At 48.3% G+C, this 19,908-nt stretch overlaps 1 protein-coding gene across 3 annotated transcripts in view; it reads left to right on the top strand.

The window, feature by feature from the left end:
* Positions 1–19,908, top strand: part of MYO7A (myosin VIIA) — a 184,870-nt gene that overhangs the window by 64,598 nt on the left and 100,364 nt on the right. For all 3 annotated transcript variants that reach the window (XR_016348571.1, XM_075919509.2, XM_075919508.2), the window contains 3 exons: positions 2,170–2,283; positions 3,579–3,731; positions 15,433–15,617. Coding sequence is in view for 2 of the 3 variants with exons in the window: in XM_075919509.2 (XP_075775624.1) it covers positions 2,170–2,283; positions 3,579–3,731; positions 15,433–15,617 (452 nt within the window). In the remaining variant the exon portion in view is untranslated. The remainder of the gene's footprint in view (positions 1–2,169; positions 2,284–3,578; positions 3,732–15,432; positions 15,618–19,908) is intronic.

Here is a 19,908-nt window from a genome sequence, read left to right as displayed (position 1 = left end):
AGCATTAAAAGTATAAAGGAAAAAGCATACTTAAAATGACGATAAACATCATCTAGGGATGAGGAGGAAGACAAGTAGAGTGAAGCGCTGGAAGAAACGAGAAGAAAGGAGATACCCAAGAAGACCTAGCATGATAGAGGGGACAGCCATCTAGCAATCAGTTACAAAAGGTGGAGGTTCCACCCTAAAATGATTGGAAACCACTGATGTACAGTGCATCTTCTATGCCAATTTCTGGACAGAGGTTTCATAGAATCAAAGAAACATACAGCTGTGTCATCTCTGGGCATTCAGTTGGAAGGTTGAGAGGTCATCTAGTCCTCCCCTCCCATATGGACCTTATGACTCTCAAAGGGTTAATAGTTCTCTCCAGTCCCATTGAGTAATGACAAGGGTGATGCATGTTTAGCAATGTTTTACTTCCCTTGTTAGTTGGCTATTAAGGATATGGCTGCAGACCATGCAGATCGGCCTCAACCCCCTTTGCTGCCAGTGGAATTGGAGGAAGGTCAGCAACTCCCAGGGTCAGGTTTAGAGGCAGGAAAGAAAATGTCATGTTTTCATTGAAGGCTGCTTCTTCCTTCTTTGAGGGCCACCGGTGAGCAACTTGTGCACAGGAGTAATTACATAAGAACATAAGAACGGCCGTACTGGGTCAGACCAAAGGTCCATCTAGTTCAGTATCATGTCTATCGACAGTGGCCAGCACCAGGTGCCCCAGAGAGGGTGGACCGAAGACAATGATCAAGCGATTTTGTCTCCTGCCATCTCTCTCCAGCCTCTGACAAACAGAGGCCAAGGACACCATTTTATCCTCTGGCTAATAGTCTTTTATGGACCTAACCTCCATGAAATTATCTAGCTTCTCTTTAAACTCTATTATAGTCTTAGCCTTCACAGCCTCCTCTGGCAAGGAGTTCCACAGATTGACTACACGCTATGTGAAGAAGAACTTTCTTTTATTAGTTTTAAACCTGCTACCCATTAATTTCATTTGGTGTCCTCTAGTTCTTCTATTTAGGGAACTAATAAATAACTTTTCTTTATCGGCCCTCTCCACACCACTCATGATTTTATATACCTCTATCATATCCCCCCTCAGTCTCCTCTTTTCTAAACTGAAAAGTCCCAGTCGCTTTAACCTCTCCTCATGTGGGGCCCGTTCCAAACCCCTAATCATTTTAGTTGCCCTTTTCTGAACCCTTTCCAAGGCCAAAATATCTTTTTTGAGGCGAGGAGACCACATCTGTACACAGTATTCAATATGTGGGCATACCATAGTTTTATACAGGGGCAGTAAGATATTCTGGGTCTTATTTTCTATCCCTTTCTTAATAATTCCTAGCATCCTATTTGCCTTTTTGACTGCCGCTGTACACTGTGTGGAAGTTTTCAGAGAACTGTCCACGATAAGTCCAAGATCTCTTTCCTGATTTGTCGTAGCCAAATTAGCTCCCATCATACTGTACGTATAGTTGGGGTTATTTTTCCCGGTGTGCATTACTTTACACTTATCAACATTAAATTTCGTTTGCCATTTTGTTGTCCGTTTATTAATCACTCAGTTTGGTGAGATCTTCTTGGAGTCCCTCACAGTCTGCTTCTGTCTATTAAAAACCTATGCAGGAAATGTGGGGTCACATTAGTGTCCTAGTCCAGCAGTCCTTACTCAGGCAAAACTCCCATTGACTACAGCAGGGACTGCTGGGTGATGTGTCTGAAGCTGGTTTTCTAGACACACTGTCATTCTTGCACTAGAGGCACTTTTTGCTTAGACTGAGAACAGGGGCCAGACAGACTTGCTGGGCAAGGTATGTGTATGTGTGTTTGCGGGGGAGGGGGGAGAACCCAGCTCCATGCTCTAGGAAGGGGCGAGGCCTCAGGTAAAAGTGATGGGGCTGGGCAGCCAATTCTCAGAACTGTGTGTTCCCCCTCCACACGCACCTCGGCCAGCCCTCAGAGCTACTCGGAACACCCCATGTGGGACTGCATTGGCTATTTAAAGGGCCTGGAGTGCCGTCCGCCATCGCTGCTACCCCCATATTTTGAAGTAGAACATTCAGAAATGACTCTAATGGGAATGTTTAGTCCTCCCATGTAGCCCCATGCAGTGTTGTGATCTTTTATTCATCTTCACTGAGAACTTGCCTTTTCTCTGTTTCATTTCAGGGGGATTATGTATGGATGGACCTCAAAACCGGTCGGGAATTTGATGTTCCCATTGGAGCCGTGGTCAAACTTTGTGACTCTGGGCAGATCCAGGTGGTGGACGATGAAGGCAATGTACGTATGAAGGAGAAGAGGACTGTGATTGTGTAGCCTTTGCTTTACTGTCAGATGGGGGGCACCCAAATGGGATTTAGCACTTGGTGCTGTATAAATGAACAGCATGTTCCAAAACCCACTGCGGCCAATAGGATTCTTTCCTTGACCTTCCATGGATTTTAGATCAGGGTCACGCAGCACAAGATAGCCCCAACCCCCAAGGACGTAGGTGGAAGATGCAATGAGGAGGTGTAACAAACAAAAGGAGGGAAAGTGGGCAGAGGGGGATAACTCTGACAAGGGAGACCATGCCAGGAAGAACTTGTCCATTTCAGACCCACTTAATGGGGCTTGTTTAAGCCTTTTCCTGTTTGCAATTTATTTTAGTAGAGAGGAAGACTGGTCCAGGGCTTGAGACGCTAACCCAGCACTTGGGAGACATAGCTCAATTCCCTGCTGTGCCGCTGAATTCATATATGACCTTGGGCATGTCACTTAGCTGTTATGTGCCTCAATTTCCCCATCTGTAAAATGGAAATAATAGCACAGTCACACTGCAGGGCAAATGCACTTGTATTCCTCTTTTGAATGGTCCAGCTAGTGCATCCACTCTTGGCTACCAGTTTCTTTTCTTAGGTAGAGACCTGCCTTTTTCTCTCTACTGACCAAGGTTCAGAAGGACAGCCCTGGCTTCCAGCACTCACCCTATGGCCTGCAGCCTGTTGTGGGGAAGGGTGAGGGGCCAGTCCCAACCTCCAGTGGCACCCTCATTTCCAGCAGCCTGTCAGGGGGAAGGAGGCTCTGAGGGCTGCCCTGGCCTGCAGCAGCCCCCTCCGTCTGCGGCCTGCAACTGGTTTCAGAAAAAATACCGAAAAAAAAGAACCTGGAGAGTTGTTAATCCAAAAAAAACCACACCCAAACCACAAACAAAAAAATCCCAAACCCAGAGTGACCCCTTTAAGAAATACATGGTGAGGCTTTTTGGCCCTAACAGGCGGCCCTCCTTGCACGGGGCCAGACGGCTCCCCTGTGGAACCCGATAAGCACTAGGGTTGCCAGGCTGCCTCCATATTGAGCCGGACAGCCCGGGATTTTCACCTCCTGGCCAGGAAAAAAATCAGAAAAAGTACTGGACATTTTAGGTGTCTGGTATTTTCGGAATTTTTTTTACCGGACAGGAGGCGAAATACTGAACTGTCCAGTTCAATACTGGACACCTGGCAACCCTACTGTTCATTTTCTCCTTACTGAAACTCTCAGGGTGCATTTTGCCATAGGCTCACATTTGACTTCTTCCCTCTTTTTCTTTTCAGGAGCATTGGATTTTCCCCCACAATGCCAGCCACATCAAACCCATGCACCCGACCTCTATCCACGGGGTGGAGGACATGATCCGCCTGGGGGACCTGAATGAAGCTGGAATTCTGCGGAACCTGCTCATCCGTTACCGGGAGCATCTTATCTATGTGAGTGCCCCCTTGGAGAGTGACATCTCGCCCCAGTTATTGTGTGCTTATGTTCGTTTATATCCTGAACTGGTCCAAGCCCTACCCGTTTGGCTCTGACGTTTCTGCTGCCAATTTTCCATGCTGCTCATGCAGGATGGGAGATGCCATTGCTTGTGGGCATTTACTGAGCTGGGGAAAGGATGTATCCCTCTGAATGTGAATTAAATCTGATTCTTTGTATGTGACCAAATGCAGAGTGCCCTCACCTCTGGGCTAGTGGATTTAAGTCCCACATGGGGACCTAGATTCTCACTTGAGGCAGTACAGGGAGGTTCTGCCTTGTTATGGTGCTGTGCTTTTAGCTGAAACATGACTAGTTTCTAATTGGTCAAGTGGCTGCTATTGATCCTGTAGTCCATTTAACAACCAACCATCCCCAGGTATTTTCTTGGGTGCCCTTTAAGATTGCAGCATGTGTAGCTGACCTAGCTGAGGATCCTACGCATACGGGAGATGGTTGAAGAGACCACACAGAGTGTACACTGCGCTAGTGTCAGGAATATAGGCTGACTGTAGTCTCTTTGGATATCTGTGCCTGTGAACAAGTAAGTGAAGGTAGCAGACTCTGGGAGTAAGGAGAGGTCAGGCTCTGTGATTTAAATAACTGAGGTGTGATAAGGCAGTTTTCCAACAGTAACTTTACAATACCTGCTGTGTGTGCTTGAGACTCCTCATTCATTCTTAGTTTCCTGGTTTCTCTCAGCTGCGTTTTGGTTACTGTGATATTTTTCTTAGAACTCTTAAGCTCTTGACATGCACATGGGGCCCTAACGCCCCATTCCACCACCAGAGCAGTTTGCAGGGGAGGGAGAGATCCCATACTTCCCCTGCCCAGTCAGAGGTAGGAAACTTCCTTTGATGGGGTGCTCCTAGGAACAGGGATACATCATGGGGAAGGGGTCATATCACGGTCCATAAAACTTTTTTTGCAGCCATGAAATAGGTAGGGCCCTACCTATAAGGGTACGTTTACACAGCAGGGCTAAGGTTGAATTAAGCTACGCAACTTCAGCTACGTCAATTGCATAGATTAAATCAAAATAGCTTAACTTGGCTTTTGGCACTGTCTACATAGCAGGAAGTCAAAAAAAGAACACTTTCTTCAACTTCCCTTACTCCTCGTGAAATGAGGGTTACCATGAGTTGGAGTAAGAAATCCTCCAGCTCGACATGATTGTGAAATAAAGGCTTGTAGTATAGATGCACACTATGTTATTTCGGAGTAACATCAGTCACTTTAAAATAACACTGCTGGGCAGACGTATCCTAACATTACAACTCCAGAAAGAAAGGAGTCAGCATTCAAAGGGTCTCTCTTTCTTTTGTCAGACTCTCTGGCTGCTGGCTTGCAGGGTTATAAGATGCACATTTTTATGCCTGAAGTTAAACATACCTGCAGCATGTGCAGGCACACTGTTTGATGTTGCCAATTAGTCAATGGGATCATCTAAGGGCTGGGCACTGCAGGATAGTTGTTAAATTGTAAGCCTTGCAGTCACTCACTGGCCAAAGTACTTTGTTTTGTGCCCTCCCCCATGATTATGCTGCAGTGAAAACTCCGGGATCAAGCTTACCGCCCCCACGCCATATACACATAAATCATGCTAACCCGGGGATCTGACCTGGGGTTCTAAGACCCCACAGGGATGGAGTGTCTAAGCCTGAGTCAAACCTTCTTGCATTGCAGTATAGACACTGCCCCTCTGGACTCCTCTGAAAATCCACCCAAAATCTACCACAATCCCACAGACTGACATTCTTACTCTTCTGGAGACTCAAGTTTGGTGGACATCAAGTTTTCCCAGGCTACACCACGAATGAAGGGTTAGCACGGTCACATCTGGGCAGTGTGCTAGGAAGTCTGGGTTATGGGTTATTGGGCTCAGGACAGCATAATGGCGTGTGATGTTGGAGCCCCTGGAGTTAAAAATTAAGCCCTAGGTTAACAAATGCAGGGTCTGCTAACTTGACTTTTCCTAACTCTGGGCTTACAATGCAGCGTAGACCTGCCCTACAAAGACTTTTTTGAAGCAATTTAAGGGTTTTATTTAGAGATGAGGGATTCATAGCCTGGTATATTTTAAGGCCGGAAGGGACCGTCATGGTCATTTCCATGCTTGTTTAAATCTTAGGAACACTATCCAAACCAGTGCCACTCACGGGGCGGACAGTGGGGGTAATTGCTCAGGGAACCAGGTGTCTTAAAAGATCCGGGGCTCCCTGCCACCACTGCTGGGAGTATCCTGTTGCTTTTAAACTGCAGTAGCAGCATGGCAGCAGCGGGGCACTCGGCCTGGGTCACCCTGCCATTTTTAAATCACAGTAGCTACAGCAGCTTGTGCATGTTGCGTGCATTCATACGGCATCCAGCTGCTGTCCATGCTCCAGTTCAATGCCCATGTGGCAGTGTTACGCCAGGCCACAAGCAGCATGGGGCACCCAGGGCCACTGATGGGGGAGGTATAAGTGGCAGCTGCCCTGAGCCCTTTACATCATCATCAGAGCCCTAGGTTGACTGGTGGAGAAGAGTCCCCAACAACACCATCTGGGGGCCCAAAGCCGACCCCCTCACCTTGTCCAGGGGGCCTGTCATTTCTGTCAGCATCCATGAGCCAAATCTCTTTGGGTATGTCTACACTACAGAGTTAGTTTGAACTAATGGACGTTAGTTCGAACCAACTTTCATAGGCGCTGCACTAGCGCTCCGCTAGTTCAAACTTAATTCGAACTAGCAGAGCGCTTAGTTCGAACTAGGAAAACCTCATTTTACGAGGATTAAGCCTAGTTCGAACTAGCTAGTTCAAATTAAGGGGTGTGTAGCCCCTTAATTCGAACTAGTGGGAGACTAGCCCTCCCCAGGTTTCCCTGGTGGCCACTCTGGCCAACACCAGGGAAACTCTATTGCCCCCCTCCCGGCCCCGGACCCCTTAAAGGGGCATGGGCTGGCTACAGTGCCCGTGCCAGGTGCAAGCCTGCCAGCACCCAGCCAGCAGACCCTGCACCTGGCACGGCTCGAGCCAGCCACCCGATGCCCCCCAGCCCTCCCCCTCTTCCTGGGACCAGCCTGGCGGCTCCCGGGAGCTTGCCCGGGACCGCAAGAGGCGGGCACCCGCCTGGGCTAGTGCGGACATCGTGGACCTTGTCCACGACCTCCGCACTAGGCACAGGAAAGTGGCTGTCTAGGGCAGGAGAGCTGCCAGCCAGGCCATCCAGGAGCAGGTGTGCATGAAAATCAAGGTGGTCCACGGAGACCCCCGACCCTGAGCCCTGAGCTTACAATGGCCGTCCTGGGTCAGACCAAAGGTCCATCTAGCCCAGTAGCCTGTCTGCCGACAGCGGCCACCCCTAGGGACCTTGGAGGGGATGGACCGAAGACAGTGACCAAGCCATTTGTCTCGTGCCATCCCTCTCCAGCCTTCCACAAACCTTGGGCAGAGACACCACTCCTACCCCCTGGCTAATAGCACTCCATGGACCCAACCTCCATGACTTGATCTCACGTCCCTTTAAACTCTGTTCTAGTTCTAGCCTTAACAGCCTCCTGCAACAAGGAGTTCCACAGGTTGACTCTTTGCTTTGTGAAGAAGAACTTTCTGTTACTAGTTTGAAGCCTGCTACCCATTCCTTTCCTTTGGTGTCCTCTAGTCCTTCTTTATGGGAACTAATGAAGAACTTTTCTGTATGCACCCTCTCCACCCAACTCCTGCTTTTAGAGACCTCTATCCTGTCCCCCCTCCGTCTCCTCTTTTCTAAGCTGAAAAGTCCCAGTCTCTTTAGCCTCTCTTCATATGGGACCTGTTCCCAACCCCTGATCATTGTAGTTGCCCTCCCCTCTCCCACCCTCTCTCTTCCCCTCTCCCACCTCCTTTTCCCAGTCTCCCCCAGTTTTGTTCAAGAAAGTCAGATTCCATTTTTTAACACAATTGTCCTTTATTTTGTACATCAAGAAAAGGGGCTAGGGAAGGGTAAGTGGAAGGAGGTGAGGGAGGAATGGGGTACGAGCCCCCGATGGGGAGGACTGGGCTGGCTCTGCGGGCTTCTGGGGGTGGAAGCTCTCCTGCAGCCCCCCAATTGCCCCCTCTCCCCAGATGGCAGCCTGCGGCAAGTGCAGCCGGGCTGATGGCCGAGTGCTGTGATGTGCCCAGTGTGGGCACTCCGGGCAATCCAAGCCAGGACTGCTTTGCAAGCGGGGCACCCCTGAGAACTGTCTGTCCGGGGTGGGGGTCGGGTCCCTTTAAGCGCAGCCCTCGGCTAGTCTGAGACAGCATCTCCACGCTCTAAGTCCTCCTCTGATGCCCTGCCGGCACTGCTTCCAGCCATCCTTAAGCCCGGTTCAGGGTCCACTTAATGTGGACATGCTAATTCGAATTAGCAAAACGCTAATTCGAACTAGATTTTAGTTCTAGACGCGTTAGTTCGAATTAGCTTAGTTCGAATTAACTAATTCGAACTAAGTTAGTTCGAATTAGCGCTGTAGTGTAGACGTACCCTTAGTCGGTAAGGCCAGGCTGGAGAACTCACAAGAGCAGCCTTTCCTAACATTTAGGGAGACTGAGAGAGGACTCCGCCCAGGGCTGGCCTTACTATGAGGCGAACTGAGGTGGCCGTCTCAGGTGCCAGACTGTAGAGGGTGCCACTAGGACTCAGAGTGTAAAAAATTGTGTCTGCTGCTGGTGCATAAGTATTCTCTCTGCTCTAGATGCACAGAGTTGGTGGTCCAGTAGAACAGGAAGAAGGCAGAATTGAGACCTTTCAAAGTTTTGGCCCAAGCAAGGGGACATGGGGGCATCATTTGAGCTCCCCGCCTCAGGTGCCAAAATGTTGTGGACCAGCCCTGACTCCGCCGTAGAAGTAGGGGCCTTTTTGCAGATCCAGATCTGATTGACTCTTTCTCTCACACGCAAACATCTCACTAAAGTTTGGCTCAGGCCTGTCACTGCTTGTGAGACTTCTAGTGGACCCTGTTTCCAGGTAGGCCCAAAATATGGCAAAAGCAGTCTTTCCTTTTGGTATTTTGGTAGCTCTACTTTTTGTCTTGGAAGGAACTGGAGGCACATGAAAATGAGAAAAATATTCTATCCGCGTTTTCCAAATCTCTCATAAATTTTGGGCTTGGTTCCAGAGCTGGGTGAATTCTCTGGCCTACGTTATGCAGGAGATCTGACAGCATCCTCCTAATAGTCCCTTCTGTCTTTCAGAAGAACCAACACAGTCAAAATAGATTTAGCAATAACTAAGGACACAATTTAGTTGTGGAGGTCACAGATTCCTTGACTTTCAGGAACTTCTGTGACTTCTTTGGCTTCAGCCCCCACCACAGTGCTGAGGGCTAGCGGTCTCCCCTTCCTGTTCTGCCCCATGGCGGACTCAGGACTCAATCCACTCTGGGGGTTAGCCCTCCACACCCCCGGTTATTTTTACTTAAGTTCACAGGCAGTCATGGGCTTCTCTGAATTTCTGTTTATTGCCCATGACCAGTCTTTGACTTTTACTAAAAATAACTGTGCCAAAATATTAACTTTAGTAATAGCCCACTAGTCCTGATATTGCACAATTCAGCTTTGCAGTCTGCAACATCTCACCATCTATTGCATTGTATGGATTTTGAAGGGCGGAAGACAGTGGGGATAGGGGAGCGGCTGAGACTATCCTCCCAATAATTTTTCTACTAGCTTTCAGTGGAATATAAATCTTTTACAGTTTTGTTTCATGAAAGAGACCTGTGCTGATGAGGTGGGAAGGGTTAACATAACCTCTTAGAATATGCACTTTAGGGAGCTAGGTAAGGCAAGCTGGTTTATCTGTAACAAACAGTTGTCTTGAGTAAAGGTAAAGGTCAGCTGGTTTGCAGTCATGTCTTCGCTCAGCATTTTTGAGGCTGTCTCCTTTTTCTTAGTGTTGTTGAATGAGGACAGTTCCAATATTCTGCTTTCCCTGTATGTGTGGGTCTTTCATAGGCATCAATGAGAGGAATATACCCATCTTCAAGACTTGAACTAACTAATTCCTACAGTCTTTGAAGAAGGAGATTAGTATTGGAAAAGAGACGACTAAGTGGGGATATAATAGAGGTGTATAAACTCATTATTGCTTTGGAGAAAGTAAATAAGGGAGTGTTATTTACTCCTTCTCATAACACAAGAACTAGGGGCTTCCAAAGGAAAGTAATAGGTTTAAAACAAAAGGAAATATTTCTTCACACCACACACAGTCCACCTGTGGAACTCCTTGCCAGAGGATGCTGTGAAGACCAAGTCTATAACAGGGTTCAAAAAAGAACTAGATAAATTCATGATCCATTTATAGTTATTATCCAGGATGGGCAAGGATGGTGTCCCTAGACTGTGGCTGAACATTGGCACACCTAGCAGGTTCAAGTAGTGGCGTTAATGGGCTCTGTAGGATGGTTTGTCTAGGTGTGCGTGGAGGAGCAAACAATGAATCCTGTGGTGATTTTCTGGTAAATGGAGCTCCTGTAGGAAGAAAGGCCATTGAAATTCCTTGTCCCCTGTTTTACACGTGCGGGAAGTACAACGAGGGAGGCTACTTTAAGGTGAGGAAAAGTGACAGAGACAACAAACAGAACCCAAGAGGCAGGAAGCCAGAGGAGAGGGAGAGGCAGGAAGGGCACTGTTGTGCTCGGAAGATAGTCTTGTGCTAATGGTGCCAGGTGTGAAGGTGCTTGGAGCTCAGGGCTATCTCCCTCTGCACCCTGCCAGAAGGCCCTGTCCTGGGCATGGGAGAGGCTTTGTGCTCTTGTGAGCTCTCATCTAGGTCTGAGTAAAGCACAAAGATTGTGAACAGCTACTGATTTAGAGGCAGGAGTGGGCGAATCTCCCATGGATTTCTGTGAGTGGAGCTTGGTAGCCAGATTCTGAGTGCTTGGTAGATGCTGGGTGTTTGGGCATCCAGCCTGCACATTAACCTTTTATTAGTTGTGTGAAATGCAGCCCCAAGTATCTGTCTCCTACGAGGAGTTTAACCCCTCAGCAATGATGAATTTTTAATCTCTTTAACAACTCCAAGCTTGCCAGCACCATTCCCTGAGTCAGCTGAAATACAGCACCATTCCCTGAGTCAGACGCTGCATCTGTGCAACCGCAAAGCGAGGTGGCTGCTAGAGGCACACACATCCCAAGAGATCCCCAGACCTGGGAGAGACAAAGAGAGTAGCACAGGTTGGGACAGCTGGGCAGTACATCTGGGCCAATCATTTCTAGAAAAGAGTCTGTTCAATTCCCCTGTTTCTGTTTGTGAATTGTCTGCAAAAAGATTGCAGGGATATTCAGCCAGATCTTCACTACTGGTACACTCCCTGATAGGAGTCCACGTGTGCCGTGTAATAGGCAAGGCAAGCCTAGTGTGGATGCAGCTGTGCCACCTAAATATGTCTATATGAGCCTTCAGGTACTTAACTTTAGTATTCAACTTTTTAAGATTTTCGTCAAAAGATTTTAAAATCTGTTTGATGAAGGAAGAGCAAAGGAAATTGACTTTTAGTTTTCACTTCAATAAAGTTTTCTATGGGGTTGGTCAAAGAGCGAGAAACATTGAAAGGTGAATGAATCATCACATTACATTATCTATCAACGTGGCACAGGGCTCGCTAGGGTTGGGAAGTGTTGCTGGCAGTTCTGCGAAGCTGCGTTATGCCCCTGTGAATGGAACCAAGATGGTCAAGACCAACACAGCAAGCAGTGGTTCCATGAGGTACAATTTGGTCTCGACACTGCACAAGGACAGTATTCAGTATGGTCCTTGAGAGGCCTGCACTGCCTGAGGGGTTCCCAGGACTGATGAATTAAAGGTGAATCTTGTGATGAGGCTTCTGACAATCGGTGTCTTTCCCACTTTAGCTGGCTCGTGGAAAAGCGTCTCTGTGATTGGTGAAAGGCTTTTATAGCCCTGCTCTAATACAATACATATTTTCCTTTTTCTCTTTTTAATTCTAAGACTAACTGTGGTGGGAGGGTAAGTATAATACGTAAGCCACCTTTCATTGCTGCAACGCACTGTTATATCATGCGCTGGCTGCCTCATTTATATTCACCATTAATGGCATTTCTCATTTTCCTGGCACTGCTTTTCTGCTGCCCCACAAATGCACCCAATCCATTATCCCTTTGGCTGAAGCGCTTTGCCACAGTGACAGTAACGTGGCCTCTTCCCAGAAGAGCAAAGTACCAAGTCTGTGGATGTGATGCCACAGGGGCAGGTCTGCAACCAGCTATGCATAATAGCCTGGTTTGGAGGAAATAAGCAACTACTGAAAGATGAAAAGGGTTATGCAAGTACTGTTGTGCATGGCTGATGCTTGTATGTGCTGAGAAAAATTGCTGAATAGCAGGGGTGTTTTGTCGTGACACTTGGGTTGCTGAAGTGCAGGAGTATCTAGTCATGAAGTGACACTAAATTCCCTAAGCAACAAAAAGTCGAATGAATTTAGGGTGCTCTGGGAACCAGGTTCAGTGTGGATTTGTTACGTAGCTAATGAAAATGTAGGTCACAATGACAGTAACGAGTTTGTAGTAAAACAGCTTTTCTTGGTGTAAGCCATCGACTCTTGTAGGACCAGCACCCATACAAACAGCCAAGCTGATCTTCACACCAAAACACAGGGGCTTTACTCTTAATAAGCAGTGGACCTGGAAACAGGACTTGCACATATTTTCTTGTAGCTGCCCTTTGATCATCAGTTGGGGGCCAAAGTTTTGAATGTGGTCAGCTGTTAAAATTGGGCAAGCTGTGTGTATTTGTCAACTAGGGACAAGTCGAACCAAACTCATCCCTTGAGATAACACAGGACTTTATACTGACGGTCAATGATCACAAGGAAAAGGTGAGTGGGAACATCAACAAAACATTCCTGTCACTAATGGCTAATTCATTTGAAAAGATCTTTGGCCGTAGTCAGCATCATGAGTCTTGGCAGGACAGATAAGTTACCACCAGAGAGGTTGGAATATGGGGATGTCACAAACTCACGCCGAAAGGAAAGTCAGTGTTTTTGAGAATGACTTGAGGCAATGAAGTACGATATTTCCACCTCTATGCACTGAAAATTGTCCCAAAAATTGCCATAGAAATGCCTCATGACTTGTAAATCTCACCCAGTTATGAAGCAGCCTGAAAACCGCAGTCATCTTTTAGGCTGTGAATTCAAATCCAGATCAGGATTCAGTCAGAGAGTGATTGCCTTTTCTCATCTGTGAAACAAGTTTGGGTGGGCAGAGGTTCCCATGATGAAAATCTCCACAGCTGGCACTAGCTAAGTGGCAGCCTTCTTGAAAGTCTGAGCAGATGCCACTGATAGAGTGGGCCATAGAGAATGAACTATCCTCTCACGTGTATAGAAGTGGGGCTACCTATGCTGGTCTCTAGGTCTTCTCAGGAGCAGTGTCTTTTCCAACTCACCATATCTCAGAGGTGGGCAAATACCAACCTCCCGGATCTGATCTGCCAGGTTTAGCCCATGGCGGGCCCTCACACTACCATATTTACCTGTGCTTCCACAGGTACAGGGGATCACAGCTCCTGGTGGCTTTTGCATATCGGATAGTCGACTAGTCGCTTACATCCCTATTACTCACCTTGTGTAGTAAGTGAGGTTCTTGGAGATGTGTCCCTGTGGGCGATCCACAACCCACTCTGCTCTCCTCTGCTTTGGGATTCTTTCATCTGAGCTCTGGGGGAGGGAAGGAACTGAGGGCGGTTTGACAACACAGTGCTATATAGCAGCAAAGCAAGCACAAGACTGGGCAAGGGCATGTGCAGGCCAAATGGACCCAAAATCTCCAGTCTGAGGCATAGGGACATGAAAACAACTAGAGGGTGCACCCATAGGAACACAGATCTTGAAGAACCCCAGTTATTGCATAAGGTGAGTAATCTCTTTTTCTCCATCCAGTCAACTGCCTGGTCCAGCAGGCATTAAACTCTCAAGTAACGTATCACAAGAGCTAGAGATTGCAAAAGCCCCAGGGTTAGAAAACATTCTGGCTTTCTAGATGTGAGTCGGGGCAGCACTTCTTAGATTGCAGTGGGTCCCTTCAGTTAGGATGCGCAGCTTGGATCACAGTGGGTTCCTATGACTGGTGTCATGTAAGGCGTCATGGTGCATGGGGGAGAGAAAGAAGATGCACCTGGAACAGGGCTGTTGAGAGGTGTGATGCCCTTGTCACAGGGCTGGGCAAGATATGGCCCATGGGCCAGATACAGCCCACCATGCTGTTTCATCCAGCCCGTGGCCCACCATGCCACACCCCTACCTCCAGGCCAATTGAAACCCAGGTTAGAGGAGCACACAGAGTCTCCTCTCCCCACTGGGGGAGCATGGCATCAGAGGGTACCACTGGTTCCCTCTGCATGCTGTGTGACCCTGGATGGGCAGGAAGAGACCTCCCGTGCTCCCCCGCCCCATGGGGGAGTGCGTGAAGTCTCCTTTCCTCCCCTCCCCCCGGACGCAGTGCCTAGAGGGATCCACCGCTTCCAGCAGAGGCCCGCCCCTTCCGCCCAAGGCCCCACCTCTTCCGGGACTGGCCCACAACCACTGTCAACATTGGTGAAGTGGCTCCCCTACAAAAATTATTGTGCACCCCTACATGTCATTATACTCTGGAGGCAGTAGGGGGCAGCCTGGTGAGAAGCAGCAGCCTTTAATGATCTCCTGTCTGAGCTGTCTGCAGTGCTGCCTGGAGTTACCTGCACAAGCAGGGAGTGAACCTTTTGCTTTTGGAGCCACTAGCTTTGCCAGCAGTGCTAGCGGGTCCCCTCTTTGGCCCCCCCACCACCTTTGGCCTCCCTAGCCATTAGCCAGCATGGGTAGGAATGGTGTCCCCAGCCTCTGTTTGTCAGAAGCTGGGAATGGGCAACAGGGGATGGATCACTTGATGATTCCCTCGTTTGTTCATTCCCTTGGGAGCACCTGGCCTGGGCCACTGTTGGCAAACAGGACACTGAGCTAGACGGACCTTTGGTCTGACCCAGTACGGCCGTTCTTGTGTTTATGTTCTCCTGCCAAATGAAGGATGCTGACTGCATGAATGTGCAGGGGGCGGGGCTCCTTGTACCCTCTTCCTCTTCGGTCACAACCCGTGACATCCCTAGAGGAGCATCACACCAGGAGGGTTGTAGGAAAGCGACAAAGGTCCTCATAGAGTAACCGACCAATATCACAGCACAGCTCCAGGCTCCTGAGAGATCTGTTGTAGAGCTGGATCTAAGGACTTTTCCAAGGGGCTGTTCTGTGACATACCTGTATTATTTGGGTTGTTTGGCAAACATTAAAGAACAGGACTACAATAACACTGCAAACCACTATTGCATTTGGGCAGTCAAGGCAGCGGTCCCTCGTAATGCACCTGACAGGCGTGGGTCTCTGGCGACTCTGACAATGGTTTTTGCAGAGATGGACCCATCTAAACTTTGCAGTGATCAACATTTGGCTCTGAATTTTGGATTTGCACAATGTGCAGGGAGGGAGGGTTTGCTTCGCTTTGACTCCAGAATTCACTCTGCGTATGGCATTTTGAAATGAGCAGCTTCTTTCCGGTGGCTGTTGAAAACCCATCTTGTTTTGCCTGTGCTTTTGGTCCTGGGTGCCAAAGCCTCTAGGGCGGGGTGCCTTGTCCCGATAAACCTCTTTGTGCTTCTCCTCTAGACATATACAGGTTCAATACTGGTGGCAGTGAACCCCTACCAGCTGTTACCCATCTACTCCCCAGAGCAGATCCGGCTGTACACCAACAAAAAGATCGGCGAGATGCCACCTCACATCTTTGCAATAGCTGACAACTGCTACTACAACATGCAACGCAACAACAGGGACCAGTGTTGCATCATAAGGTGAGTGGGTGCATGTCGGGCCTAGCAGGGGTGCTGAATTAGGATTCCATCCTGCCAAAGGTGCTGAGCAGACTCACCTTAATTGCTTGTGAAAAATGCAAGGTAGACCCCAATTGAAGCAAAAGTCTCAAAAACATTTAGCCAAACAGCACATCGTAGGAGTGGCAGTGTTGGCTTCCTGGCATCAGCCTGTCAGTATGGCTGCATCTGGAGGGGTGTGTAGGAAGTTCACAGTCTATGGGCACATCTTGCTGTGGGGCATAATTTCCAGCTTGGGTAGGCCTATGTCTTCTATAAGTTGAACCTCTCTAGTCTGGCACTCTCTGGTCTGGCAACATCTGTGGTCCGGCATAATTTTAGTTAGCTGGATGTGCCCTTATCATGGGTGTGACCAAGTTTCCTGTAGTCCTATAAAGTTTGATTGCAAATACCAGTCCTGGTTGTCAGTGTTCTGTGCTGTTACTTAGCCCTATTTATCCCTAAATGTCTTCTAAGAGCCCAGTAAGCAGCGCTGATAATGCTGCTAGACATTACTGACCTCCCACGGGCTGGCAATTTCTCTGGTTCGGCACCGGTCAGCTGTCGGACTAGAGAGGTTCAACTTGTAGCTTGGTTTCAGCTAGTACATTAACAATAGAAGCAGCATGAGTAGCAGGATGGGCTAGACACAATCCTGCCCAGGACACCAGGTTCTTATTTGGATGCTTGTCCCAACCCATCGCTGCTCCTCCACAGCTACATTTCTGTTGTTAGCATGTCAGCACAATCAGAGCTAGCATGCATCTGTCTTCCAAAGCTGGGAACCACGCCTCCGGCTTGAGCATCAACATACTAGGACTTGGCCTTGTTGCTAGGGCCAATTGGTTAAGTAATTGTGGTCAGTCGCAGAAGTTATGGATGGAAAAGTCCTGTTAGATCATCCAGTCCAATGCAGGGTCGGTCAGGCCTAGTTTTTTAACATGCCAAGAAATAGGCCTTTTGCCACTTTGATAATTATTCTACAGTCTAATAGATGAGGATAGCAAGATTTTTTTTTATGGGTTGTGACAGATTGCTGGCTAAGCCAGAGCTCTGCCACTATAGCCTGGATGAAAAGGCCAGTTATAGCCAGCTGAGCAAGCCTAGGCCTGAAAGGCTAATGAAAGCAGCTGTGGGCCTCATAGCCAGAGGGCTATATAAGGCAGCCAGAGAAAAGTGAAAGGAGAGGAGCAAGGAGACAGGGTGTGGCTGGGTGTGCGCCCAAGCCAGAAGACTAGGCTAGCTGAGTTTGCTGCGCTCTACAACTCTGTAAATAGAAGGTGGTTAGGAAGCTGACGACAAAATGCACGGATGACTGCACCAGAAAGGGTCTCTGGCTGATGCGTGGATCAGAAAGTGTCCCAGGGCAAGGGGCCAGAGTGAGGTCCTTGCCACAGTGTCTTAAACTTTCCCTTTAATTTCATCCCATTATTCCTATGGTCACTTATTAGCTCAAAGATCCATAGCTTTTAAGACCAGAGAGGGCATTATCATCATCTAGTCAGCTAGTTTGACCTCCTGCCATAGAATTACAGGCCATAGAATTACACCCAGAAATTCCTGCCTCCAGCCATAACTTATTTCGCAGTGACATTGCTTGTACTCTCTAAGCACCTAATTCTGCCAAGCTTTGGAGCGGTGCCTTACTCCCAAGTAGGTTGGCTGAAATCTGTAGAACTGCCTGCTCTGTAAGGTACTGCCCACTATGAACTGGGAAGGATCATGCCCTGAATCAGCTGCTTTCAAACTCTTCTGTAACATGGACCTGATCTCTGTAGAGATGGAGAGGGTCTCAGTAGAGGATGTTGTGGAATCCAAGACTATAATAGGATTTTTAAAAAGAGCTGAATAAATTCATGGGGGATACATCCAGCAATGGCTATTATCCAGGATGGGCAGGAATAGTGCCTCTAGCCCAAGGGTGGGCAATAATTTTTGGTGGGGGGGCCACTCCAAGATTTTAGTAAGTGCTCAAGGGCTGCACTTTTCTGTGGAGGAGATGCAGGGTCTAGGATGGATGCTGGGTACAGAAGGGTGCACAGGGTAAGGAACTGGAAACGGTGTGGGGAGTTTGGGTGAAGGGTTATGACCTGGGGCAGGGGGGTGCAGAGGTCACATGGAGGTGGGAGCTGGGGTGTGGAAGGGACAGGGATTCCAGAGACAGGCTCTGTCTGGGAGGCGCTTACCTAAGCGTCTCCCGGCCTGCAGCACCCCCAAAGCAGGTTGGTTTCCCTGCCTACTGCAGCCCCAGACCACTTGAAAATACAGGCTGTTCCCTCCACCTGGCTCTCAACTCCAGGTGGGGGAGGAGGCTTGCGCTGTCCCCGTCCCCCTAGCCAATCTAAGAGATTAGCTGAGGTCAGTTCTTATTGGCCAGTTGATTCTGGCCAATAGGTGGTACGGATTGGGCTGGAGGTGGGGAGATCAGACAAAGCTTCCCCCCTCCCTGCAGAGCAGAGAAACATAGGGACTGCGCTTTAAATTGCTGCAACTGTGGCCTGAGGATCCTGGAAGGGTGGTCCGTGGGCCAGATCCAGTGGCTTTTTGGGCTAGATCTGGCCCCCAGGTCATATTTTGCCCAGCCCTGCTCTAGCCTCTGTTTGCCAGAAGCTGGGAATGGACAACAGGGGATGGATCACTTGATGATTCCCTGTTCTATTCATTCCCTTTGTGGCACCTGGCATTGGCCACTGTCAGCAGACAGGATACTAGGCTAGATGGACCTTTGGTCTGACCCAGTATGGCCGTTGTTATGTTCCAAGTACATTTATTACTGCAAAGAAAGCCATCAAATTAAACGAGGCACAGCAACAATAGCTCAATATTCCACAAATCTTAGGTCAAATAGATGATGTCCTCTTCTTCTCCTCATGTATCCACTCTCCTACAATTTAGTCTCAAATGGATCATCTCCAATGACATCAGAATCCAATGGCATGTATAAAAACGGCTTCCATGGGAATTTATTTTTCATAGTGTCTTTTAATGCAGTTCGGCAGCTTGAAACAAGACAGGGAACCTGCTTCATTTGACCAACTAGCTGTCCTTGGATCATAATCAAGTATCTCTGATCCAAATGATTTCCTCTCTCTTCTCGATGTTTACACTCTTCAGAAGGCTGTAACGCTGGACTGAATTTGCATATCGATAAGGCTACGATTCTGTCATAGAGGTCACAGATTCCGTGACTTTCCAGAACCTCTTCTGGGACATGGCTGGAGCAACTATCAGCCCTGGACTTCGGAGCAGTGGCTGGTGGAACAGCTGATTGCCAGTCCAGTTCTAGGCTACCAGAGCCACCACAGCCGGAGCTGAGTGACAACCCCTCTGGGTCTAGAACAAGGGTAGTCAGGCCCCTGCCTCAGGAGAAGCCGCGAGGCTGGAGCAGCTACAAACTTCAGCAGCGCTCTCTTTTGTTCTCTCCTCCCTCTCCCACCTCGGGTATTTTTAGTAGAAGTCAGGGACAGATCATGAGCTTCTGTAATTTTTGGTTGATTGCCCATGACCTGTCTTTGACTTTTACTAAAACTATCCTTGCCCCAATTGTGCCCTTACTTATCAATCGTGTTGAAACAGGGCATGGGCCTGACACCAAACTTAAGAGCCAGGCCCCATAAAACTTTAGGTGGCGCTCAATATTCCTTCTAATCTTTTCCATTCATGTGTGGATTTTTTCCATCCATGCATGGTAAATATTATGTGCACCAAGGCATGTGTGAATGTGCATCACCTGTAGAAACACAAAGCCTAGCTGTGGGTACTCTGCTAATCAGCTGGGTGGCATTTGACTCTCTCCTGAGTGGCTGCATGAATGCACAGCTTACAGGGAAAACTGGTTGCACCCCTGATGAAATCAAATCTGTATCCTAAGCATGTAGTTGATTCCTAGCCATGTAATAGGTTTCACAAAATCCCCAGATCCGAACACGAATGACTTTGGAAAATTCTGTATCCTGTATTAGACAGGAGGTCACCATGGTACCCTCTGGTTTTGGTATCTAGGAATAGATGACTACACTGGGGCTGTGTCTACATTGGCACCCCTTTCCGGAAAAGGGACGCTAATGTAGACTTCGGAATAGCAAAATTGAAAGTAGGAATAAGAGATCCTCCGGAAAAGGGCTTATTTTCCAGAGAATCACATCTAGACTGGTGCTTTTCTCCGGCTTATCCCCAAGCCGGAAAAAAGCGGCAGCCATGTAAATGCAAATGCCGCGGGGGATATTTAAATCCCCCGCGGATTTTGCTATTCCGAAGTCTACATTAGTGTCCC

Source organism: Pelodiscus sinensis, chromosome 1, assembly GCF_052426305.1.
Source record: "Pelodiscus sinensis isolate ZL-2025 chromosome 1, ASM5242630v1, whole genome shotgun sequence".
Taxonomy (NCBI): Eukaryota; Metazoa; Chordata; order Testudines; family Trionychidae; genus Pelodiscus; species Pelodiscus sinensis.
Note: the sequence above shows the minus strand (reverse complement) of the source record. Positions and strands in the feature narration are given on the sequence as shown.